Source organism: Artemia sp. Qi Xiang Cuo, chromosome 13 (genome assembly GCF_049724085.1).
Source record: "Artemia sp. Qi Xiang Cuo chromosome 13, ASM4972408v1, whole genome shotgun sequence".
NCBI classification, from domain to species: domain Eukaryota; kingdom Metazoa; phylum Arthropoda; class Branchiopoda; order Anostraca; family Artemiidae; genus Artemia; species Artemia sp. Qi Xiang Cuo.
In genome coordinates, this window is record NC_142806.1 from 24,492,559 (window position 1) to 24,516,209 (window position 23,651).

A 23,651-nucleotide genomic window follows, 5' to 3' on the forward strand; every position below is an offset into this window, starting at 1 on the left:
CACCATTAGAACCGCCTTGTCCGAAACCCCTGTATAGGAAACTTTCTGTCATTTGGCTTGAACAGCAAGGGAAATATATTGGCTTGAAAATCAAGATAATTGACTTTAACCACGTTATTCTCTACATCGGTATATTTCTTTTTTGTTTCTTTTGCATAGATAGCTTGGCACTGGAACATCGTAGAGAGTTGTTCAATAGCTCATTTTAAAGGAAATTAATTGGGTTAAGAATCTTTAGTAACTAAAATAAATTATTTCTAAAAGAGAATAAATTTTTCCACTAAAAACTGCATTTTTGATGTCTTTTCATGCTGCAGTCTTTTCAAAGATATTTGATTTTCTACATTGAAGAACGATTTTCAGTCCAAAGTAACTGAAGCGTTATAAGGAACCATTATATAGATGATGCTTACATTAATAAAAGGTTACTGTTTATAATGAGTTGAAAAGATATTAAGACTATCATTAGAATATCTCACCATTGCACATATTGGAATTAGTTTTACATTAAAAGACGATAATTGGAATTAAACCATTGAAAACATTGGACTTAGTTAGCTACTTGATAGTTTTACAGTAAAGAACGAACTTCAGACCATAGTAAATAAAATAAGATTATAATTTATGACTCAAACAAGTGATTTGTTTGCTTTGGTCTAAAATACTTTCAGCGGTGGGATCCGGGTTGCAGCAGTAGCTAGCAGCCTAGTAAGAGACGATCACGTCCAATGTTAAGAAATATAAAAACCCCTAACTCCTAAAAAAAGAGTCAGATCAAAACAAAAAGTACACCATTAGAACCGCCTTATCCGAAGCCCCTGTATCGTAAACTTTCTGTCCCTTGGCTTGTTCAGCAAGGGAAATATATTGGCTTGAAAATCAAGAAAAGTGGCAGCTACTACAACATTCTGCCTAAACGAGATATTTCTTTTTCTTTTTTCTTCTTTTCCACAGATAGCTTGGCACTGGAACATCGTAGAAATTTGTTAAATGGCTCACTTTAAAGGAAATTAATTGGGTTAAAAATCTTTTGTAACTAAAATAAATTATATCCAAGAGAGAATAAATTTATCAATTAAAAACTTCATTTTTGATGTCTTTTCAAAGATATTTGATTTTTGTGCATAAATCATAATCTTATACCAGCGGTAAGATTTGAACCCACGCCTCCGAAGAGACTGGTGGCTAACACCGGCGCCTTGGACCACTCGGCCAATCTGCCTCTCATAACTATATATGTGAATTTGGGTTGCAGCAGTAATTAGCAACCTAGTAAGAGACGATCAGTCCAATGCTAAGAAATATAAAAACCAAAAACTCCTAAGAATAGAGTCAGATCAAAACAAAAGATACAGTAAAGAATTATATTAAAAAACGAGCATTGGAAGATCCGGCTTGCAGCGGTAGCTAGCAACCTAGTAAGAGACGATCACGCCCCATAGTAGAAACTAAAGTAACCCATAACTCCTGAAAAAAGACTCGGATCAAAACAAAAAGTACACTAATAGAACCGCCTTGTCCAAAACCTCTATATAGCAAACTTACCGTTCTTTGGCTTGAATATCAAAGAAAATATATTGGCTTGAAAATCAAGTTATAATAAAAGACGATCATTAGGACATTATACATAAGGGATCGATAATGTCCGGGTTGCATTGGTAGCTAGCAACCTACTAAGAGACGATCACGTCCAATGTATAAAACCCATAGCTCCTATAAAAACCCATATAAAAACCCATAGCTCCTAAAAAAGGAGTCAGATCAAAACAAAAAGTACACCATTAGAATTACCTTGTCGGAAACTCCTGTATAGGAAACTTTCTGTCATTTGGCTTGAACAGCAGGGGAAATATATTGGCTTGAAAATCAAGAAAATTGACTTTAACCACGTTATTCTCCACAAACGGCATATTTTTCTTTCTCTTTTTTTTCTTTTTCACAGATAGCTTGGAACTGGAACATCGTAGAGAGTTATTCAATGGCTCATTTTAAAGGAAATTAATTGGGTTAATTAAGCTTTCTTTCATTTGGCTTGAACAGCAAGGGAAACATATTGGCTTGAAAATCAATAAAAGTTACAGTAAAGAACGATCTCTCTCCCACAGTAACTGATATGTTACATTAAAAGACGATCATTGGAATAAAAAGTTATTGCTTGCATTGGACTTAGTTAGCTACTTGATCATTTGAGGTTCGTCTCTTACTATTTCAAAGAAGAAAAAGCCGTAGGCTTTTTCCTGTTTGTAATATTTTCCTGTTTGTTATCAGGGTTACAGCGGTATCCGGGTTGCAGCGGTAGCTAGCAACCTAGTAAGAGACGATCACGTCCAATGTTAAGAAATAAAAATTACAGTAAAGAACAAACTTCCAGCCCATAACAACTAAAATAAGATTATAATTTAAGACTCAAACAAGTAATTTGTTTGCTTTGGTAATATCTACCTAGTTTAATTAATCATAATCCGGGTTGTAGCTGTAGCTAGCAACCTCGTAAGAGACTATCACGTCCAATGTTAAGAAATATAAAAACCCATAACTCCTAAAGAAGAGTCAGAGAAAAACAAAAAGTATTCCATTAGAACCACCTTGTCCAAAACCCCTGTATAGGAAACTGTTTATCCGTGGGCTTGAACAGCAAGGGAAATATATTGGCTTGAATCCGGGTTGCAGCGGTAGCTAGTAACCTAGTAAGAGACGATCACGTCCAATGTTAAGAAATATAAAAACCCATAGTTCCTAAAAAAGGAGGTTCCTAAAACCCATAGTTCCTATAAAAACCCATAGTTCCTAAAAAAAACCCATAGTTCCTATCAGACCATAGTAAATAAAATAAGATTATAATTTATGACTCAAACAAGTGATTTGTTTGCTTTGGTCTAAAATACTTTCAGCGGTGGGATCCGGGTTGCAGCAGTAGCTAGCAGCCTAGTAAGAGACGATCACGTCCAATGTTAAGAAATATAAAGACCCCTAACTCCTAAAAAAAGAGTCAGATCAAAACAAAAAGTACACCATTAGAACCGCCTTGTCCGAAACTCCTATATAGGAAACTTTCTGTCCCTTGGCTTGAACAGCAAGGGAAATATATTGGCTTGAAAATCAAGAAAAGTGGCAGCTACTACAACATTCTGCCTAAACGGGATATTTTTTTCTTCTTTTTTTCTTTCTTTTCCACAGATACCTTGGCACTGGAACATCGTAGAGAGTTGTTCAATGGCTCATTTTAAAGGATATACAGTAAAGAACGATCTCTCTCCCATAGTAACTGATATGTTACATTAAAAGACGATCATTGGAATAAAAAGTTATTGCATGCATTGGACTTAGTTAGCTACTTGATCGTTTGAGGTTCTTCTCTTACTATTTCAAAGAAGAAAAAGCCGAAGGCTTTTTCCTGTTTGTACTATTTTGCTGTTTGTTATCAGGGTTACAGCGGTATCCGGGTTTTTACATTAAAGAACGAACTGTAGTCCATAGTATCCGGGTTGCAGCGGTAGCTAGCAACCTAGTAAGAGACGATCACATCCAATATTAAGAAATATAAAAACCCCTAACTCCTAAGAAAAGAGTCAGATCAAAACAAAAATTACACCATTAGAACCACCTTGTCTGAAACTTCCCTATAGTTAACTTTCTGTATTATTAAGAACGACCTCTTGCCTATACTAAATTTTATAGGCCACTTAACTATAGTATAGGTTATATGAGTTGCAGCGGTAGCTAGTAACCTAGTAAGAGACGATCACGTCCAATGTTAAGAAATATAAAAACCCGTAACTTTTTAAAAAAAAGTACACCATTAGAACTCTTAATCAAAACAAAAAGTACACCATTAGAACCGCCTTGTTCAAATCCCCTATATAGGAAACTGTCTGTCCCTTGGCTTGAACAGCAAGGGAAATATATTTGCTTGAAAATAAATTATCCGGGTTGTAGCGGTAGCTAGCAACCTAGTAAGAGACGATCACGTCCAATGTTAAGAAATATAAAAACCCATAGTTCCTAACAGAGGAGTCAGATCAAAACAAAAAGTACACCATTAGAACCGCCTTGTCTGATACCCATGTATAGGAAGCTTTCTGTCCCTTGGCTTGAACAGCAAGGGAAATATATTGGGTTGAAAATCAAGAAAAGTGGCAGCTACTACAACATTCTGCCTAAACGGGATATTTTTTTTTTTTTCTTTTTTCTTTTCCACAGATAGCTTGGCACTGGAACATCGTAGAGGGTTGTTCAATAGCTCATTTTAAACGAAATTAATTGGGATAAAAATCTATAGTAACTAAAATAAATTATTTCTAAAAGAGAATAAATTTTTCCACCAAAAACTGCATTTTTGATGTCTTTTCACACTGCAGTCTTTCAAACATAATCGTATACCAGTAGTATAATAAAGAACGACCTCTTGCCTATACTAAATTTTATACGCCACTTAATTATAGTATAGGTTAGTAATTCAACGGATAGTTTGGCACTGGGACATCGTAGAGAGTTGTTCAATGGCTCATTTTAAAGCAAAATTAATGGGGTTGAAAACTTCTTGTAATTAAAATAAATTATTTTTATTACATTAAGATCCGGGTTGCAGCGGTAGCTAGCAACCTAGTAAGAGACGATCACCTCCAATGTCAAGAAATATAAAACCCCCCAACTCCTAAAAAAAGAGTCAGATCAAAACAAAAAGTACACCATTAGAACCGCCTTGTCCGAATCCTCTATAAAGGAAACTTACCTCCCTTTGGCTTGAATAACAAAGAAAATATATTGGCTTGAAAATCAAGAAAATTGACTTTTACCACGTTATTCTCCACAAACGGGATATTTTTTTCTTTCCGCTTTTTCTTTCTGCTCAGCTAGCTGGGCACTGGAAAATCATAGAGAGCTGTATAATAGCTCATTTTAAAGGAAATTGCAACATCTAGTCACTTTTGTATTTAAAAATAAAATACTTTTTAAAGTAGAATCAATTTTGTCAAAAAAATTGCATTTTTGATGTATTTTCATACTGCAGTCTTTTCAAAGATATTTGAATTTTGAAGCAATAAAACAGTCCATGTAATGAACTCTATAGTAATAATAGCTACTTGTCTCAATAGTAACCGAAACTCCTGGAACCAAAATTTTCTTTTTTGGCTTAATCGCTAAAATTATTATGTAAACTGCAAAAATATTTATGATGCCTAATCAGTAATAGTAATTTTTTAATTTAAACAACAAAAATACATGAAAATTCTAAAATTAGTTTTGCTTTTTGTCTCCTGGAAGAAATTTTTTTTCATCTCAGTTCAAATTTATTATTGTATCCTGTAACCCGTAAAGTACATATCTCCATATTATTGTCTCATAATTGCAATTATTTTAGTTTTCAGTCCAGAATCACTAAACTTATTATTTAAACTGCAAAAATATTTATGGTGTCTAACCAATAATAATAATTTTGTAATTCAAACAAGATAAATACCTGAAAATTTTAAAATTATTTTTTTTTTATTCTAGGTTTTAGATACTCGACACGGGATTTTGTGTGCTTAATAATTTTAAATCTTGAAAAAATATGGTCTCACGCGAGTGGAAAAAAAGAAAGAATAACCAAAAACAATATCAAAATAGAACAATCCAAATTTCTACTAATAGAAAACTTTACTACACAAAAAATAAAGCTAACATCCTGAAATATAAGAAAAGTTTATTTAAAAGAGATAAAAATGCCACCAAACGCAATAAAGCTCGAGCACGCGTAAGGATTGCTACTAAGATGTCTTGTGATCCAGGATTTAAGAAAATGAAATATGACAGAGCAAAACAGAGGTATCTTACGGATCAGGGGTATCGAGAAGGGAAAATTGAGACAGCGAAACAAAAGAGCAAGGAACGGTATGATAACGATATAGATTACCGAAACGAACATAAGAAAAAAGTTGCTACCAGAATAATGGGTAGATACTGGGGTGACAAAAGCTATAATGAAAAAATTAAATTCTCTGCGAGGTTGTACCGAAGAACGCATAAGGACAAAGGGAAAAATTACATTCAGAAATACAAGAAGATGGCAAAAATGCAGGCTGATCTTTGTAAATTGAGAAACATTTTACGCATGTTTTATCGGGATCACGAAAAGTATTCGAAATTACAGATTAAAATTCTCTTTGAAAGAGCGGATGCTGTTGAAAAGTCGGCTAGAAATGCTTTGGCAAAGCTTCATGGCAATATCCAAAAGAAATGTTGTCAGTTTAACGAAAAGCTTCCAAGGTATGGATTGGCAACTGCGGAACAGTTTATAGATGCAATGGAAAATGTTCGACAACACAGTGAATATACGGAGGCGTACTTCTTAGAAAATTCGTATATTAATTTTGGAAGGAGCAATTGCAGTTTATGTAGCAGCAATAAAAATATATATACAAGCATACCTATCAACAGCGAAGGAAAAGCAATGTTTTTCAATTATGGCGAAAACGAGCCTGTTAGGGTTATTAGTAAATGTGTTTGTAAGACTAATGATTTAGAACAAATTCCTGGAACACCGACTCAAGAAAAAAGCATTTCTAACTGTGTTTTAAACAGTTCGTTTAGTTCTACTGAATATTTGGCAAAAAATTCTCTGTGTAGTAGAACACACTGTCCTGAAAAGTACGAGACAACTATTGAAAAATGCTCTAAAACTAGATCTGACAAGGAAATTATGATGGCTGAAGTCACCTATAACAATCTGAGTAAAAATTCAAAACCAAAAATTGGGCAGCAGGTTACTTGGCAATGTCACCCTGATATCTGCAAGCTCTATCCGACGGATATTGAATTATGTCAAATTCTTTTTGATATCCTTGAAAACAATATAGCATTAAAATTTTCAACTGACAAAGTGGTTAATTTCTACCTTGGCGGCTTGGATTATTGTGAAATCAATTACAGGGACACAAGAAAGCATGGGCATTCGTTATACTGTAGCCCAAATGAGGGATGTCAGAGCTATTTGCGTTCTCTAAGGGCACTAGCTCCACATTTTCCTGTCTTGAACTGTTTCATTAATAGCGTATATAAGGCAGTATCAAAATGTAAGATTATACAACATATTAATCTACTAAAAGTCGAGGGCTCGTACAAGGAACTAAGTCATCACATAGAAGAAGTGTCAAGTAGACTCTGTCGTAATAATAGTCAAGACTTCATTTACGGTGATGGCAATATTAGAGTTTCTGTGGATGAAAATACAATAATAAAATTATTTGGTGAGAGCCTTGATAAGGTAGCTAACATTAGGGATGTATACCCCACAATGCATTGTGACAGTTGTGAGCAGATAAAGACAAAATACCAATTGAAGAGTCTAAGATCCCTTTCAAATAAGAAAGGTTTTGATGTAATGATGGCCACGATTTTAGAACACCTACAACAGGACATACCCAAAGATGACAGAGAAGAACTAATTCAATGTACAGGTTGGAAAGAGGATGTCATAGATTCATTCTTTGTCTGTGATTACTGTGCTGGGAAAATGTTGAAAAGTCAGGAGAATGTCCGATCAGTATTAAATAACCTTCATATAGACTGTACACCGGAATGTATAAAGTGTTTAAATAATTTTGAAATGGCAATGATTCGATTTGTAATGCCTTGTCTTACGATCGTCAGATTAGGGCAAGTAACTGCATTGAAGAGACCTAGAACAGAACTTGTTGACGCTCTTAAGGGGAGAATAGTATATCTACCTGTTGATGTGCAAGCAAATGCAGATATTCAGCCTGAAAAACTTCTTAACATTGATAGTTTTGTAGTCATTGTCAATGGTCAGCCTACTTACAACAAGAATGTTTGGACTGCACTAATAGATCTGAGAAAAGTCCATGAAGCACTGTTGTGGTTAAGAGAGAACAACAGTCTCTATAAAACAATACATGCATACACCCTAGAAGATTTAAAAAAAATACTTGAAGCCCGTCTTGCTGAAAAAGCGGTTGGTATTGATAATTTACCTGAAATACCGGAAGCTGCAATCCTTCAGATTTACAATAAAAGACGATCATTGGTTATTACATTAAATATATACATAAAGAACCGATACAGCTCAGTATAAATGGGGAATATTTAAGTTTCATCGGATATAGCTGAAATCCGGATTGCCGCGGTAGCTAGCAACCTAGTAAGAGACGATCACGTCCAATGTTAAGAAATATAAAATTACATTAAAAGACGATCATTGGAATAAAAACTTATTGCATACATTGGACTTAGTTAGCTACTTGATCGTTTGACGTTCGTTTCTTACTTTTTCAAAGAAGAAAAAGCCGTAGGCTTTTTCCTGTTTGTAATTATATACTAAATTTTATAGGCCACTTAACTATAGTATAGGTTAGTAAAGTTTACATAAATGACCGATAGAGTTCAACATGTATGGTGTTTGTCAATACGGTTTCATTTTATATAATTATCCATTATTATGTAAAATGAAGTAATATTTGGGGGGTTTGATAAAAAATTGATTTGTTAACTGAAACTACAATAATTCCTGAAAATTTTAAATAAAATTATATTAATTATAGTAAAGAACAAACTTCCAGCCCATAGTAACTAAAAAAAACTATAATTTCATCTTAAATTATAATAAAGATCGAACCCTTCCCTATACTAACTTGCATAGGCAACTTCACTATAGTTAAGATTACAGTTTTTATATTATACATCATTATAAATTATAAAAGGTTCAAATGTTCGAAGATTATAGAGTTAAAAATTTTCCCACACCGGGAATCGAACCCGGGCCTGTTAAGTGAAAATTAACTATTCTAGCCACTAGACCATATGGGACCATAAAGACGTATGATTTAAGAGCCATATGCATATTATTATTTCACCATACCAATTATAATAAGGACAAAACAAAATCGTCGTCTTGCAACCTTACTTTTGACACATTAGTTAAATCTTCATCAGACTTAAAAAATGTTTTGCTAGTTTTACATGAAAGAATGAACCTTAGCCCATAGTAGCAGAAATAAGAATATCTAGGTTGCAGCGGTAGCTAGTAACCTATTACATAATCTGGGTTTAAGTGGTAGCTAGCAACCTAGTAAGAAACGCCAAATTAAAAGATGATCATTAGAAGAACAAACAATTGCTTATATTGGACTTAGTTAGCTGCCTGATTCTTTGAGGTTCGTCTCTTACTATTCCAAAGAAGAAAAAATCGTAGGATTTTTCCTGTTTGTAATAATACGTTAAAAGATATTATCCGGATTGCAGCGGTAGCTAGCATCCGGGTTGCAGCGGTAGCTAGCAACCTAGTAAGAGACGATCACGTCCAATGTTAAGAAATATAAAAACCCATAGTTCCTAACAAAGGAGTCAGATCAAAACAAAAAGTACACCATTAGAACCGCCTTGTCCGAAACCCCTGTATATGAAACTTTCTGTCCCTTGGCTTGAACAGCAAGGGAAATATATTGGCTTGAAAATCAAGAAAAGTGGCAGCTACTACAACATTCTGCCTAAACGGGATATTTTTTTATTTTTTTTTATTTTCTTTCTTTTCCACAGATAGCTTTGCACTGGAACATCGTAGAGAGTTGTTCAATTGCTCATTTTAAAGGAAATTAATTGGGTTAAAAATCCATAGTAACTAAAATAAATTATTTTTAAAAGAGAATAAATTTTTCCACCAAAAACTGTATTTTTGATGTCTTTTCACACAGCAGTCTTTCAAACATAATCGTATACCAGCGGTAAGATTTGAACCCACGCCTCCGAAGAGACTGGTGGCTAACACCAGTGCCTTGGACAACTCGGCCAGGCTGCCTCTCATAATTTGGGTTGCAGCAGTAGCTAGCAACCTAGTAAGAGACGATCAGTCCAATGCTAAAAAATATAAAAATCCAAAACTCCTAAACATAGAGTCAGATCAAAGCAAAAGTACATCATTAGAACTACCTTGTCTGAAACCCTACTAGATAAATAATGAATGTCGTCATAGGTTTATATTAGACCTATGACGTGAATAGAAAAACACGACATTATGTTGTTGTTTCTGAAGACGTCATCATGATTTACATTAAAAGACGATCATTGGAATAACAAATTACTGTATACATTAGATTTTATTACATTACACTGAAGAACCGAACTGTAGTCCACAATAGTTGAATTATTGCAAGATCCGGGTTGCAGCGGTAGCTAGCAACCTAGTAAGAGACGATCACGTTCAATGTTAAGAAATATAAAAACCCATAGTTCCTTAAAAAAGGAGTCAGATCAAAACAAAAAGTACACCATTAGAACCGCCTTGTCCGAAACCCCTGTATAGTAAACATTCTGTCCCTTGGCTTGAACAGCAAGGAAAATATATTGGCTTGAAAATCAAGAAAAGTGGCAGCTACTACAACATTCTGCCTAAACGGGATATTATTTTTTCTTTGTATCCAGAGATAGCTTGGCACTGGAACATCGTAGATAGTTGTTCAATGGCTCATTTTAAAGGAATTACAATAAAGAACGACACCTAGCCCATGTTAACTGAAACATAGATAGGGATTATATAATTTCTATCAGTATCATGGCTGTAGAGATGGCTAAAACCTAGAAAAGAACAAACCATTACAGTAAAGAACATTTCATGTTAAAGATTGATCAATGATGTCATAATCATAGTCTGTAGCCAGGTCGTCTCTTACTATTCCAATTAAGAAAAAGCCATAGGCTTTTCCTGTTTGTAATTTTTACTAATAGGACCGCATGCAATCCCGTACTAGCTTGAAAGGAAATTTCGGAGAGCACTGGCATCATCGTTTGCTATTTCAATACCATAAGCAACAATGTTGTTCTTTCGTGTTTCGCGATCTTTTTCGGCACGAATAAGTTGACACACATCTGTCTCGAGTGACTGCTGGAGATTCACACTCAAAGCCCTCCCCTCTTCCTGTACTTTTTGCTTAGTTTCAGCAGCGCTGCACTTAGATTATAGGGCTTCCTCTACACTGTTAACTTTGTCTCTTATAGCACTAAGCTCTGCTCTAAGCGCGCTTTCAGATTGCACACTGAGGACAATTTGCCAGGCTTGTTTGCAAGCTGGACATAGTTTGGGAAATCACCTTTGTAATGTCCTTAATAGTGGCTGCAGGCTGGACAGGAGCTGGAAGTACAGGTGCAGATACCTTGCACTGAAGACAAGTCCACTTGAAGCCACTTTTATCTTCCATCTTATTTAGGAGAATAAACTCATTATTGCTTATGCTTAGGCAACTGCAACTAGTGCTGTAAAATTACGGAAGAATAAAAACTTGGTAAGTAAAATTGGTAAAATAATGTAAAATAAGGTACACCCTAAGAAATACAGGGTAAAATTGGTGTTTTACAGTTGCCCTGTAGCTACAAGACCAGTTGAGCATTTCTTTTTAAGCATCACTTACAGCTTTTAGTGAAATTTTTTAATGATTCTGATTTTCCATGGCTTAACAAACGGTTATGCCCCTTTATAGAGAGTTTCAACAATATAAATAACTTTAGTTTATCCCTTTGGTAATCTTGTGTCTAGGGTAATACCTCAGCAATTGGACAGTGCCTGATTTCGGACATCCATTTGTAAATAAAAAATAAATAAACCAAATTTACCATTATTTGCGAGTAAAATCCTATTAGTCATTTTTTTTCTGGTCATCTAGTTGTTTTCCATTTATCTATAAAAGTACCGAATACAAGTAAAAAAGAGGTTTGGAATACTTTGATGACTTTGATTAACTAAGCACTGGATCAAAATAGAGGAACATTCAGTCACTTTCACTGTCATTAAGACTCTTCAACAGGATTTGCTTGAAATTCTAGCTCCTCTCCTTCAGCCTTACATTCTGATTCAGTTGACCGTGCCTGTTCCAAAGCCTCCCCCCCTGCAAACGAAAATCCTGGCTACGATCCTGAGGGTTATATGTCAGTTTCTACCTCCATTCTCCCATCATCTCTCCCTTAGAGCTAATTCTGTATTTGTCTGAAGATTCTTTCAAAACAATTGCTGAAACACAAGGACTGTTAAACTAGAATAAGAATTTCTTTTAGACACTAGTCAGTAACAACTCATTCGGTAGCAATTGGTTGAAAAAAATCTTAGAAATTTTTTCTAAACCTTAGAAAAGGGCACTGGAACTTTCGATTTCCAATTGACTGAGCCCCCTCCATAGCTTATTTGACCACCCCTTCCACACGAAGTGCCTCTGGGAAGAAATAAATGAACAAATATTAATACATTGAAACCTTATGGGTCTTTATGCAATACGAATGCCCCTGACTTAAACAGGAGAGTAGAAATTACAATTTCCCTTCTAATGAAAATCCGGAATTATCCAAGAGAGAAATAGGGGGGAGAATTTTCGACGATGAAGAAGGAATATTCCAAGGGGGGGGGGCGCTGGCTTCCGGGGAAAAGACGGCATGAATACAAGTTTTTTCTGAGATATGAAATTTAAAATAAAAATGAGAATAATGATTCGGCTTTGGCTCTCCACATTGTTGAAAATCCAGATCATGTAGTTGATGAGGTAACTTTAATATTTTAAGCAAAGAGCTTCCCACATTACTTTAGGAAGGCAATTGAAGTATAAAAAAACCTTGCTTTAAACATAGATACTGGAGAGATTCCTATAAACCCAATTTACAATAACTTAAAGGTTTCAAATAACATTTTTCTTCAGTTTAAATTAAGATCATCTCACCACATTTTTAATGAAAATTAAGTCAGTAGACAAGCTAAGTCAATCATTTAGCAGAGAATTCTTGCCCAGTCTAATTGTTGAATAGTCTTTCATTTATTCTGACTGGGTTTTTCAGTTTGTGTGATTCAGTCTTTCTTCTGCTCAGTTAGAGCTAATTTAAAAGGTTATGTTTCCTTCTTTTCTTAGCACTGAAGACGGCTGGGCGGAATTCTGTGACAAAAATCTGCCTGTATCATTTTCGCTTCTTTTTTTTTACGCTGGATGATTTTACCCCCATTTTTTCATATGTCAATCCTGCTTGTAGCCCTTTCTGTCTTTAAGAATTCATAGAACTAATGTAATTTTATTTCAGCTAATACCGATATTTCACCATTTTAAAATTATAATCACCTGTAATATAATACACTTTATCGTTATGATAACAAGAGATCTAAGTCAGACAGACGGCCTTTTAAACTGGAGAATAGCTATACACAAAACAAAATCATATTCAATCCATTTTCTGTCAGCCTTTTCACGCTTTTGTGCTCTGAAAATTGCAAGGCGTCGTAAAATATGTCAGTAAAATATGTAAGTTACCGGTAAAATACGAAAAATACCAAATTTTGCCTTGACCAATAAAATTATAATCATCTGTAGTATAATACACTGTATCGTTCTGATAACAAGAGATCTAAGTTAGACAGACGGCCTTTTAAACTCGAGAATAGCTATACACAAAACAAAATCATATTCAATCCTTTTTCTGTCAGCCTTTTCACGCTTTTGTGCTCTGAAAATTGCAAGGCGTCGTAAAATATGCCAGTAAAATATGTAAGATGCCGGTAAAATACCAAATTTTGCCTTGACCAATTTTACCATTTACAACACTAACTGCAACGCATCCATTTGTAATAATCGTCACAATTTAGCGCAGTAGAATCTTCATCAAAGTCTGGGTTACATAACACGCATTTATCTACATTATTTTTTGGACTTTCTCTCTGGCGTTTAGCAATCCGCGGTGGCGTCATATTTTAACCAATGTTAGATATGGCGCAGGATTGACGCGGTGGTGTCAATCTCTGTTATTGTTTTATTTCTCACCTGTTTTTTCCTGGCCATTTGCCTTATAGGGGAGTCTATTTGAAGTATTTTTAATGTAAATTTAAAAAAGCAAAATTCAAAAAGCAATTGTTGCCTTTGTTGTTGATGGGAAGGGGGTTGCATATTAGTGATATCAATCACTCTTAAAGCAAAAAAGCAATTTCAGACTTTTCCTTGTAATTTCTTTCTTCTTGAAAAGTTGTATTGCTATTTCTGAAAACATATTTTTTTTTCATTCATTAATTGTTTGGAATAAAGAAACTACTAATAAGTTCAATACCCATACATCAAAACCCTTTCGTCTTAAAGCATCAGCAGAATATTCACTGGGTATGTTTTTGTTGCATGCTCCAGACTAGTTACCATTCAAGGCTAGTAATGTAAAATGAAAAATTTATGTAGTTTGCTAAAAATGTTGGCGAATTCTTTGGCTGTCGGAGAAATTCTGAAAATGTCCAATATGTCTAAGTCTGATGAGCATGGCCTATACAAGTGTGAATCTCTTTTTGATTCTGAAGTACCTTGACTGACCGTTGCTCACCTGCATACAACATTCTACCAATCATTACATCTACGGTTAGCTGTCCTGTTTTTTTAAGGGATATTCTAGTCTACAAAGGTTATTCAGTGTGTGTTGAAATGAACAGAGTCCAGAGCCTTCGTGAAGTCTATGATTATCGAATGCAACTTCTGTCACTTCATTTCCCTCTCATGGCATAACCTGGGAGGTTAAATAAATGTTGGTCAATAAGTGACTGGATGGGGTGTTGAATAAAGCAGGCTGCCAGTTTTCCTGAAAGACATAGCTGACTGATTCCTCTCTAGTTATTCCACTGTAATACATCACTTTCTTAAAACACTTTCACAGGGGATGGAACAACCTTAAAAGCCCATATATTGCTAAACATAAGGCTTTAAGGGAAACTTTCAGCATTTCAGCCAATGTTCTGTTATTTCCTTACTTGTCTTTTTTTTTTTTCGATGCACAGGCTATCTCCAACTTCTTCAGGAAGAATGGCGTGGATACCAAGAGCAGGTAAAGGAGTGCCTTCTTTACTTGGAATGTTGATTGGTTTTTGACCGTTTTTTTGGAGAGGAGGGGGGTGCATGGCTATAGGATTTAAGTTAAATGCTCAGGGATTTTTTTAATAGTCGTACTTAATTATAGCATACAGCAAGAGCATTAACTACTATTATTAGATTTTAGAAGAATATATCAATCGTTTATTGGGAAAGGAAACGGGAGGGGGGGGGGGTCCAAGGCTTAATTAATATTAAAGCTCAAATTGGTATTTTTCAAATGACACTTGCTGCAGTAGCTGAATGCTTCTTCTTGTGTCATATTTTTGGTTAACTGTTTTTAGAATAATTCCTGGAAGAATCTCCCAATGAATGAGTCTGTAAATAGTTGGTAGCAATTGCAGAGCAAAAGATTCATTAGTTAATAAGTTTCCCTAACGAGTTGCATTGATTTGAACGTCTTGTGAAGTTTTATAGTCTTCTAACTTCGTGTGGTTTAACAGGACTTGTAAGAGCCAAGACTTGGCTCCAAACACAATTTTGTTTTGAAAAATTAAATTATTGTGAAAAATAAGCTATTAAAAAATTCGGTTCCTACTGCTTGTGAGCTATAACACCATCCCCCTAAGTTTAAAGAACGGAATGTATTATGCATTGCAAGCCTTACAATTATGCTATCTGCCTTTTTCTATATCTAAAAGTTTTGTGATGATGAATAATTTTCATTTGACAAAGTTATTTATTCTAACTATCAAAGTATGAATACAATCTGAAGAGCTTATTTTTCCTCTATCCTAGTGGGAAGCCCACGCACTTCAGTTCAGTCATTTACAATAATTCATTATTTTCTATGATGCATAGGGGATATTGTGGTTGAAAAGGGAGCATATTAATATACTTTAGTATTAGAAATATAAATATTTTTTTCGGCAAAAGAGAAAGAAAACTTTTGCTAAGATATGGCTTCAAGCTTTATAAGCAAGACTTTAAAAAGAGCACATTCCTATGTATGGCATTTCTGATATCGGTGCACACAAAGTTCACAGTGAGAATGGTATCACCTTGCATCCTGGTGCCCTTGCTCACTTGTTTATATAGCATGGGTCATATCCTATAAATAGACAACCATCAAGTATAAATACCAGACCTTTTTGAGCATCTTATGTTTTCGAGTACCTTTGGCTTAGACCTTATGGTATCTTTATTGACCCAAGGATTGATTTTGTGCATGGGTCACTTTGTTTTTCTTTCGCTTTAAATCTTATGTTCTAATTGAAAATTCTGAGAATTAAGTTGCAGGTAAAAAGATGGTTAGTAGTTTTTCTTTAATTATGTGGACTTTTATCAACAATTCAACAATTTTTATCTGAATTTAGATCACACTGAACTATGGATAACCAAGAACGTCCACCATATCGTGACATGCAAGGTCTTTTGAATTTTGCCCTCCGTGGAACAGCTAGAGAAGATGCAGAAGGTCAAGAGGCAGTGCCAATGAATCCTGAAAGACTTATATGACTAGAGGATGCTCTGAGGAATTTAAGCGTAGATCTTATACAAGAACTAAAAAAATCTTTACAGCTATTAAATTCAGAAAAATGCCTGGACTCAAATGAACCTCCTGAGGAGTATGAAAATGCTTTAGACTCTATTACGGATATTGTTCAATCCATTGATTTGGCAAATGGTAAGCACATATTCTACTCTTTCTAAAACGTATCTACCGCACATTGCAAATGCATCAATGGTAAGCTTTTATTTATTTTTAACACAAATTTGCTGACCAGGGAAACACATTTCCAATTCGGATTTAAAACAGAAACTAGTCGAATATTCGGTCATGTCATTTTTTGCTATTGGGTGACATGGTATGTGCGAGTGACGCGTTTTATTTCTGATATTACGTCAACGTAGTGTTTTCACTACAAACGTTTTATCTTCCAAATCTATTAAATAAAAAAAAGTATTTGGATCCGTGCGTTTGTCAAATTAAGCTCAGGCATCTTTTTCGTCAATGAATTGTAATCAAGATACTATTAAAAGAGAAAACTAAATTCGTGTTTTTAAAACGTGAAATTAGACCAGCCAATAAACTATCCTTCATCAATTGAATGAGTCTGCACATGTGTATGCTTTTTTATGTCTTAAAGCAATTTAATATGTAAAACTTTGAAAAAAATATATATAGTTTTTAATGGTTTATAAGCTGTATATTTTAGAGGGAATTTAAATATTGTTCGTAAGGGTGGGGGGAGGAGTTTCTTTTATCTTCAATAGGGGGGGGGGGAGGAGATATTTTTTTTGCGTGCTTGTCGAGTATGATTTAGATTCTTTGAGTACTCGAGAATGTGTTTAACTACAGAGAATTCGAGTGTCTTCTGGCAGTTAGTACTTGGACTTTGATGTGAAAATAAAGTACTCAACACAATAGTATGAAATTATGAAAATGTTTGGTAAAGATTCGATACATTGTGTAGAAAATTAACAAATTTTATAAATGTTTTACTATTTCAAGTTGTAGAGCAATAGAAGAATCAATGTCTTTTAAATTTAACTGGAAATTTCAAGATAATACTCGAAAACAAAATACTCGAGCGTCAACATTCGGAGGCCTTGAAGCTATACTTGTATAAAAACTAAAAACCTAGTCTAGAATCATTTCCTGACAAAAAAAAGAAAAAGGTTGTAGCATGATTAACTGGGTTTAAGTGAATTTTCTATACAGTTACACTTTTCTTATTTATACACTGAAAATTCTTATCTGGTTTTGTAGATTTCCAGAAAATTGGTGGTCTAACGGTGATTCCTAAGTGCCTTGATTCACCTCATCCTGGTATACGATGGAGAACTGGGCACCTCTTTTCTACTTTGACACAAAACAATCTCTATTGCCAAAAGCAGGTTGTCAAAACAAACTTAGTTCCAACACTATTGAAAATGATTGAAGAAGACTCCGACGACACTGTGCGCTTCAGATGCTTTTCTGCTATTAGCTGTTAGTATAATAGTTTTATTCACTACTTCCTTGACTAAGAAATGTCTGAATAATCAGCTAAACTCTTTCTTTCTCTCTCTCTCTCTCTCTCTCTCTCTCTCTCTCTCTCTCTCTCTCTCTCTCTCTCTCTCTCTCTCTCTCTCTCTCTTTTCCAAACCTCCTCAAGACATCACTTTGAACTTCGGGGAATTGTGGGAAAGTCATTGTAGCAGTATTTTAATTTTTTCATTTTCTGTTGTAGATAACTTCAGTATGGATGTTATCCTTGGTACTAATGGGCCATTTGCAGTACTTTCTTGTGCTCAAAGCACGTCATAGTATCACTTTCAATATATACATCGCCCTTATCAATAATTAAATAGAAAAACAAGTCTTTTCAACTGAAAGTAAGGAGCAACATTAAAACTTAAAAACGAACAGAAATTATTACTTATATGAGGGGGGTTGTCCCTTCCTCAACACCTAACTCTTTACGCTAAAGTTGTTTGGCACTTCTAAAACAGTTACTTATTGTTCTAATTAAAGGACCCTTGTGTTTCCAGAGTCGTTTTTAAATAATTGGGACAATATTTAAACTTTAGCGTAAAGAGCGAGGCGTTCAGGAGGGGGAAACCCCCCTCTATATGTGCGTGAAAATCTTTATTTGTTTTAAGTTTTAATGTTGCTCCTTACTTTCACTTGAAAAAACTTGTTTTTTATTTAATTTTTGATCGTTTTTAAGATAACGCCAGGAAATCTGGCTCCACTTCCACGAAGAAATCCCCCTTCCTACTGAAATATCCTCTGGACAATTCAATCCATGTGAAAATTTACCCCGGACAATCAACCTTAACACCTCCACGCATAAAATTTAATCAGAAAAGAGAAAGCAAGACATGTAAAGAAATTTCGTATAGGAATTCTTGCAAATTCCCCCAGTATAAAATTTCCCCTGAAAATTTCACCCCTGGGAACTTCCCTCTCCATGGAAAATTCTCCCCGTGCAAAATCCCCCCAGTCGAAAATTCTTCCTCCCCTCCCCACTCGAAAAATGTAGGCATACTTTCCAGTAACAAATACTATACGTAAACAATGGCAACTTTTATAGCTTAAAGAGCTTTCCCCAGGGGCTGTGGGGGGTCATGTTATCTCCAAAGGCATAGTTATTAGGCCTTTCAACCATGCTGAACAAAATGGCTATCTCTGAATTTTGATCAGACAATCGTCTGATCAAAATCTTCTGATGCTCTAGGCCTACTGGGTCAATACGATCACACCTGGGGAAAATAAACAAATAAACACGCATCCGTTATCTTTCTTCTGGCAAAAATACAAAATTCCACATTTTTGAAGATAAGGGCTTGAACCCTCTTCAGTAAGGTTCTCTGATACTCTGAATCTGATGGTGTAATTTTGATTAAGATTATATGAATTTTAGGGACTGTTTCCTGCTTTTTCCGGAAATCAGGCAATTTTTTTCAAGCTCGTAACCTATGATGGGTAACATTAAACTTAATAAAACTTATTTAAATCAGCATAAAAATATAATTCTTTTCATATGTCTATTGGTATCAAAATTCCGTTTTTTAGAGTTTCGGTTACTATTGAGCCGGGTCGCTCCTTACTTACAGTTCGTTACCATGAACTGTTTGAAAAATGCCAAGATTTATGAATGACATGTGATTTTTCTTGATTATAACGTCACATTTGTACTACAGAAGCGGAAAATTGAAGTAGCATGAAATTCGTTTGAAAAGTATGTATCGACACTAATTTGCTCCCAACGATTCATCTTCTAATACTGTGTATCTTTTTCTTTTGCCATGTTCATCTTCTAATTTGCTCTTTAATTCATCTTCTAATTTGTCAGGTTCATCTTTTAAAAAATGCATAAAAAATGGGGCTGTCTACCACTAATCGAAAAATTATTCTAAGTCATAAATTCATGCAAAGGAGCCTCCTTTCTTAGAAGTACTATAGAATGAATTCCGCAATTTTTAAAGGAAAACCCCAAAAAGTTAAGACTTTTAGCCACAGATGCATGCAAAGAATCTGTCTCTTTTAGAAGTTTCCGGAAATAACTCTTCCAGCCACTTTTTTTAGAATGACGCTACAAAAAACACTTGGGATAATATTATTTTTTCCCCAGAGAATAAAAAGCCTTTTTTGATACAAGAGGAATGCGTTTTCTGATCCAAAATTATAGCAGTGGAGGTATCATCAGTGATCTACCTCTTATATGGTAATTCTTATGTTGATTTGGCTTCTAATATCATGTATTTATATCTTTTGCAAGGTTCATCTTACAGATGGGAAAACGGCTGTTCCAAGGTTGCTTTTTTTTCTAATTTCAAAAAGTTATAACTTAACTCTTAGCTCTGATTAGTTAATAATAAATTTTATGCTTGAAAGCTGAGAATTTTTCAACTCGAGAAATTACGGACGGGATTCATAATTGGCACTGTAGTTGTGATTAATTTGAATTTTGTTGACAGATGCCACTTCCTTCCCGACGTTTGCACATTTGGGAGCGCATTTTCAGATTTTACCAAAATCACGCTTAAGTTATAGTTAAGAAGTTATTCTGAATAATCTCTAGTCATAAAAAAAGGTAAGTCAACTTTAATATTGAAAATTAAGAAAACCTTACATAGACCTAATATTAAAATCTTCTTTCTTGTTACTCTCTGAGAGTTTGTCCAGCTCGTGCCTTTTTCACTCGCCAGATGCCGATGTACATTTCAGGTTGTTTTTCTTACGAGAACATCGAAAATACGAACACCCTGGTCTGTAGTTTCACTTAAGATCACTGGGAAGGTAATTCGTGCTTTTGGGAATTCCCCATGCATACGATGGGACTTATCATGTTCTAGTTTTCAACCAAACCTTGTAGGTCCGATTTCAATATCCAGTTCTTGTAGCAATTAAACTTTCTGAAAAAATTTTAAGGAATGGAACTTGCAAGAATCCCGAGTGGCGGCAATGATTTGGATTTAACTAATACTGAAGAATGGGCAACCTTTTTTTACGAATTTACCATATCTCGATTTGTCTATGGTTGATTCAAAATCAAATTTTCATCAAGTTTCATAACAATTATCGTTGCTACTTCATCAGCCTATTTAATTGAGTCTTGGTAGAGGCATGTTCTAGGAACACCTGAGAAAGCTTGACAAACTTGCTCTCTGTGTGAAATGTCTTTATGGCTAGTCATTCACCAAGCTCATACGCTTATGACGATGTGTCGCTCCTAGTACTGCATTGGCAAACATAATATTACTACAAAAACCTTTGCTAAATATTGTCTTTGGTTCAAGGCTGATTCCCCCCCCCCCAAAAAAAAATCCCATTTACCCCTTCCCGTAGACAATAACCCCCCTGAAAAATTCCTACGCCTGCAAAATTTGACAGCCAAAGAGAAAGTAAGACAAATAAAAAAAAATGAATGAAAGAGGGAATATCGTTTTTTTTTTGTTTTTTTTTGTGGTTGGGGTTGAGTTACCGTAGCTGAGCAAGATAAAGGTTAAAGAAAATAATTTGGAAATGTGAAATTAGTGGCAATTGTGGGTGGTATGCTCTATGATGGAAATGCACAGAGATGCAGCCTGGGACTGAGAAATAAGAGTAGTTTATTTCCAGTGGATTTGGTCTTGTTCCGAAAACCATGGTACATGATACCAGTTCGTCCATTGCGATGGAGGACTTGTCTACTATGCGTTAAAATTCTGTCAAAGTGACAGGATCTCTGTTGTCTTGGCAACCCTGGATGCCCACGCTTGGGAAGGGGTGGTGGTTTTCATCCCCATGCATACAAATAAATCATTTTTTTATGTTTTGTCATCACAATACACAGTTTGAATATAAAATGACTGAATTCAACAATTTTGCGTCCTCTTTCCCGCCTACCAACTGACTTCGATAGAGTGGGAAACTTTTCGGATTTGGAGCGTCTCTTTTATATTGGGCAGCACGCATTCCATTTCCTTTTGAATTTTTCATGAGTCAAGCCACTTTTTTTCGTCCATTTACTGGCCTGTTTATAGATAAGAGGGAAGACCAGGTACGATTTGACAAAAGGTGTTTAAGTACCTGTAGTTCAGTGCATTTTTCCTATTATATGCTAAAATGAATGTATATTATCCTTCAAGATATTATTATTTTCTTATTCAAATCCACGAGACAGAAACTATTTCTACCAGAATCGTTTTCCTCTCTTCATAAAATGTGAAATATTTGATTGGTCTTTGGTATAGCTAGATTTTCGTATGGGTTTGGTATGGTTATATGAATACCTGTACTCCACATTAGGAAAGAGTATGTTTCCAAAAAGACACTTTTCTAGTCTAAGTTATCTCTATTTCAACTTCATATTATTTTAGCTATTGCAAGAGGTTGTCAAGAGGCTCAGGAAGAATTAGCCAAACATGACGGTTTTTCTGTTTTTCTGCGAACTTTGCAAAGTAATTCTGAAAAATTGAAAACAAAAGCTGCGTTTCTCTTAACGGCTCTTTGCACGGACAACCTGGAGTTCAGAGGTAAGTTCAAAGACTGTCTGTTTAAGATATTACTCGAGATTGGAATTTGCAAAGAAAAAATAAAAATCTTTTATAAAGTTTGAGAAAATAACTATTTTTAATAGATAAAAAAGTAACAAAAAACAATGGCGTTGTGCCAAATGTTGGTATTCTGCAATGTCTACCATATTTGTATTACTAGTGTCCCATACCAGCTTAAAAAATTTCGTACCAAGTTCAAGCATGCTCAGTGTAGACATGTTAAATCAAACAGTTCTTGGTAACAAACTGTAAGTATGGAGCAACCCGCCTCAATAGTAACCGAAATTCTAAAAAACGAAATTTTGATATCAATAGATATATCAAAAGAATGGGCTTTTCATGCCAATTTTGAATATTTAAGTTTTATTAATTTCAGTCATTATCATCAAAAGTTACGAGCCTGCGAAAATTTGCCTGATTTTTGAGAAAAGGGGGGAAACGCCCTCTAAAAGTCATAGAATCTTAATGAAAACCACGGTGGCCGGCGTTTACCCCCCCCCCCGGAAAATACCCCATGGAAAATTTGGGTTCTATTAGATAGATAGAACCCAAAACGAACAGAAATAACAATAAATAACCTATTCAAACTCAAAATAGCAACAATTAGTATGAGTAGGACTAACAACCCCACACCTCCTCAAGACCAGAAAGTAATTTGCACTTTACTGAAAACAAAATACATTTTAAATGTTTTCACTTTTTTGACTTCAACAAATAGAGAAGTATTAGGACCAGAATGAAAAGATATCACAATATGTATATCAAACTGACAATACACGTTTTTTTTTTAAGTAAAGTGCAAATTGGTCTGAAGAAGACCTGGGTGTACTCTTTTTACTTTTTGCTCGTTTCGAGTTTGACTAGGCCATCTATTGTAATTTCTGTTAGTTTTGGGTTTCATTTATTTGTTAATGGTGATTTGTGGCAGTTTTACGCCTCGAAGATAAGAAAAGCAAATTCATAGAATATGACAACGCTTTTTTCCATAAAAACTTAAACAATTTAGAATGTGTTGGTTCCCAAAGCCAACTATCTTTTCGAAGGATAGCCAAACCTTCTTAAATTCTTTGATGCCATATGTTTTAGCTTAATATTGATGATTGTTTGCCTAAATTGTTTTTCTTCTTCATTTTTTTTTTAATTTGGCACCCGCTACTGCCAAAAACTGCAGAAAATCATATGCAAGCCTTTTGAACACAAATGGATTTGTGTTTTTTTTCTAATTTTTTAAGACACTTCTGGTGTGCAAATTCCTCTTTTTCCCGTTCCTTAACACTTTTCAACAAACTATAAAAAAAACTCAAATAAAAGTTTCAAATATAG

The 23,651-nt window shown here is 34.8% G+C and overlaps 1 protein-coding gene and 1 pseudogene across 1 annotated transcript in view; both read left to right on the forward strand.

Annotated features, from left to right (window-relative positions):
* LOC148945105 (uncharacterized) overlaps window positions 1–16,316 on the forward strand; it is a 36,720-nt pseudogene extending 20,404 nt beyond the window's left edge.
* LOC148945106 (hsp70-binding protein 1-like) overlaps window positions 16,230–23,651 on the forward strand; it is a 28,477-nt gene continuing 21,055 nt past the window's right edge. Inside the window, exons 1-3 of the mRNA XM_089099261.1 lie at window positions 16,230–16,485; window positions 17,572–17,793; window positions 22,152–22,307. Of these exons, the coding sequence (XP_088955387.1) occupies window positions 17,736–17,793; window positions 22,152–22,307 (214 nt within the window). The 5' untranslated portion in view covers window positions 16,230–16,485; window positions 17,572–17,735. The remainder of the gene's footprint in view (window positions 16,486–17,571; window positions 17,794–22,151; window positions 22,308–23,651) is intronic.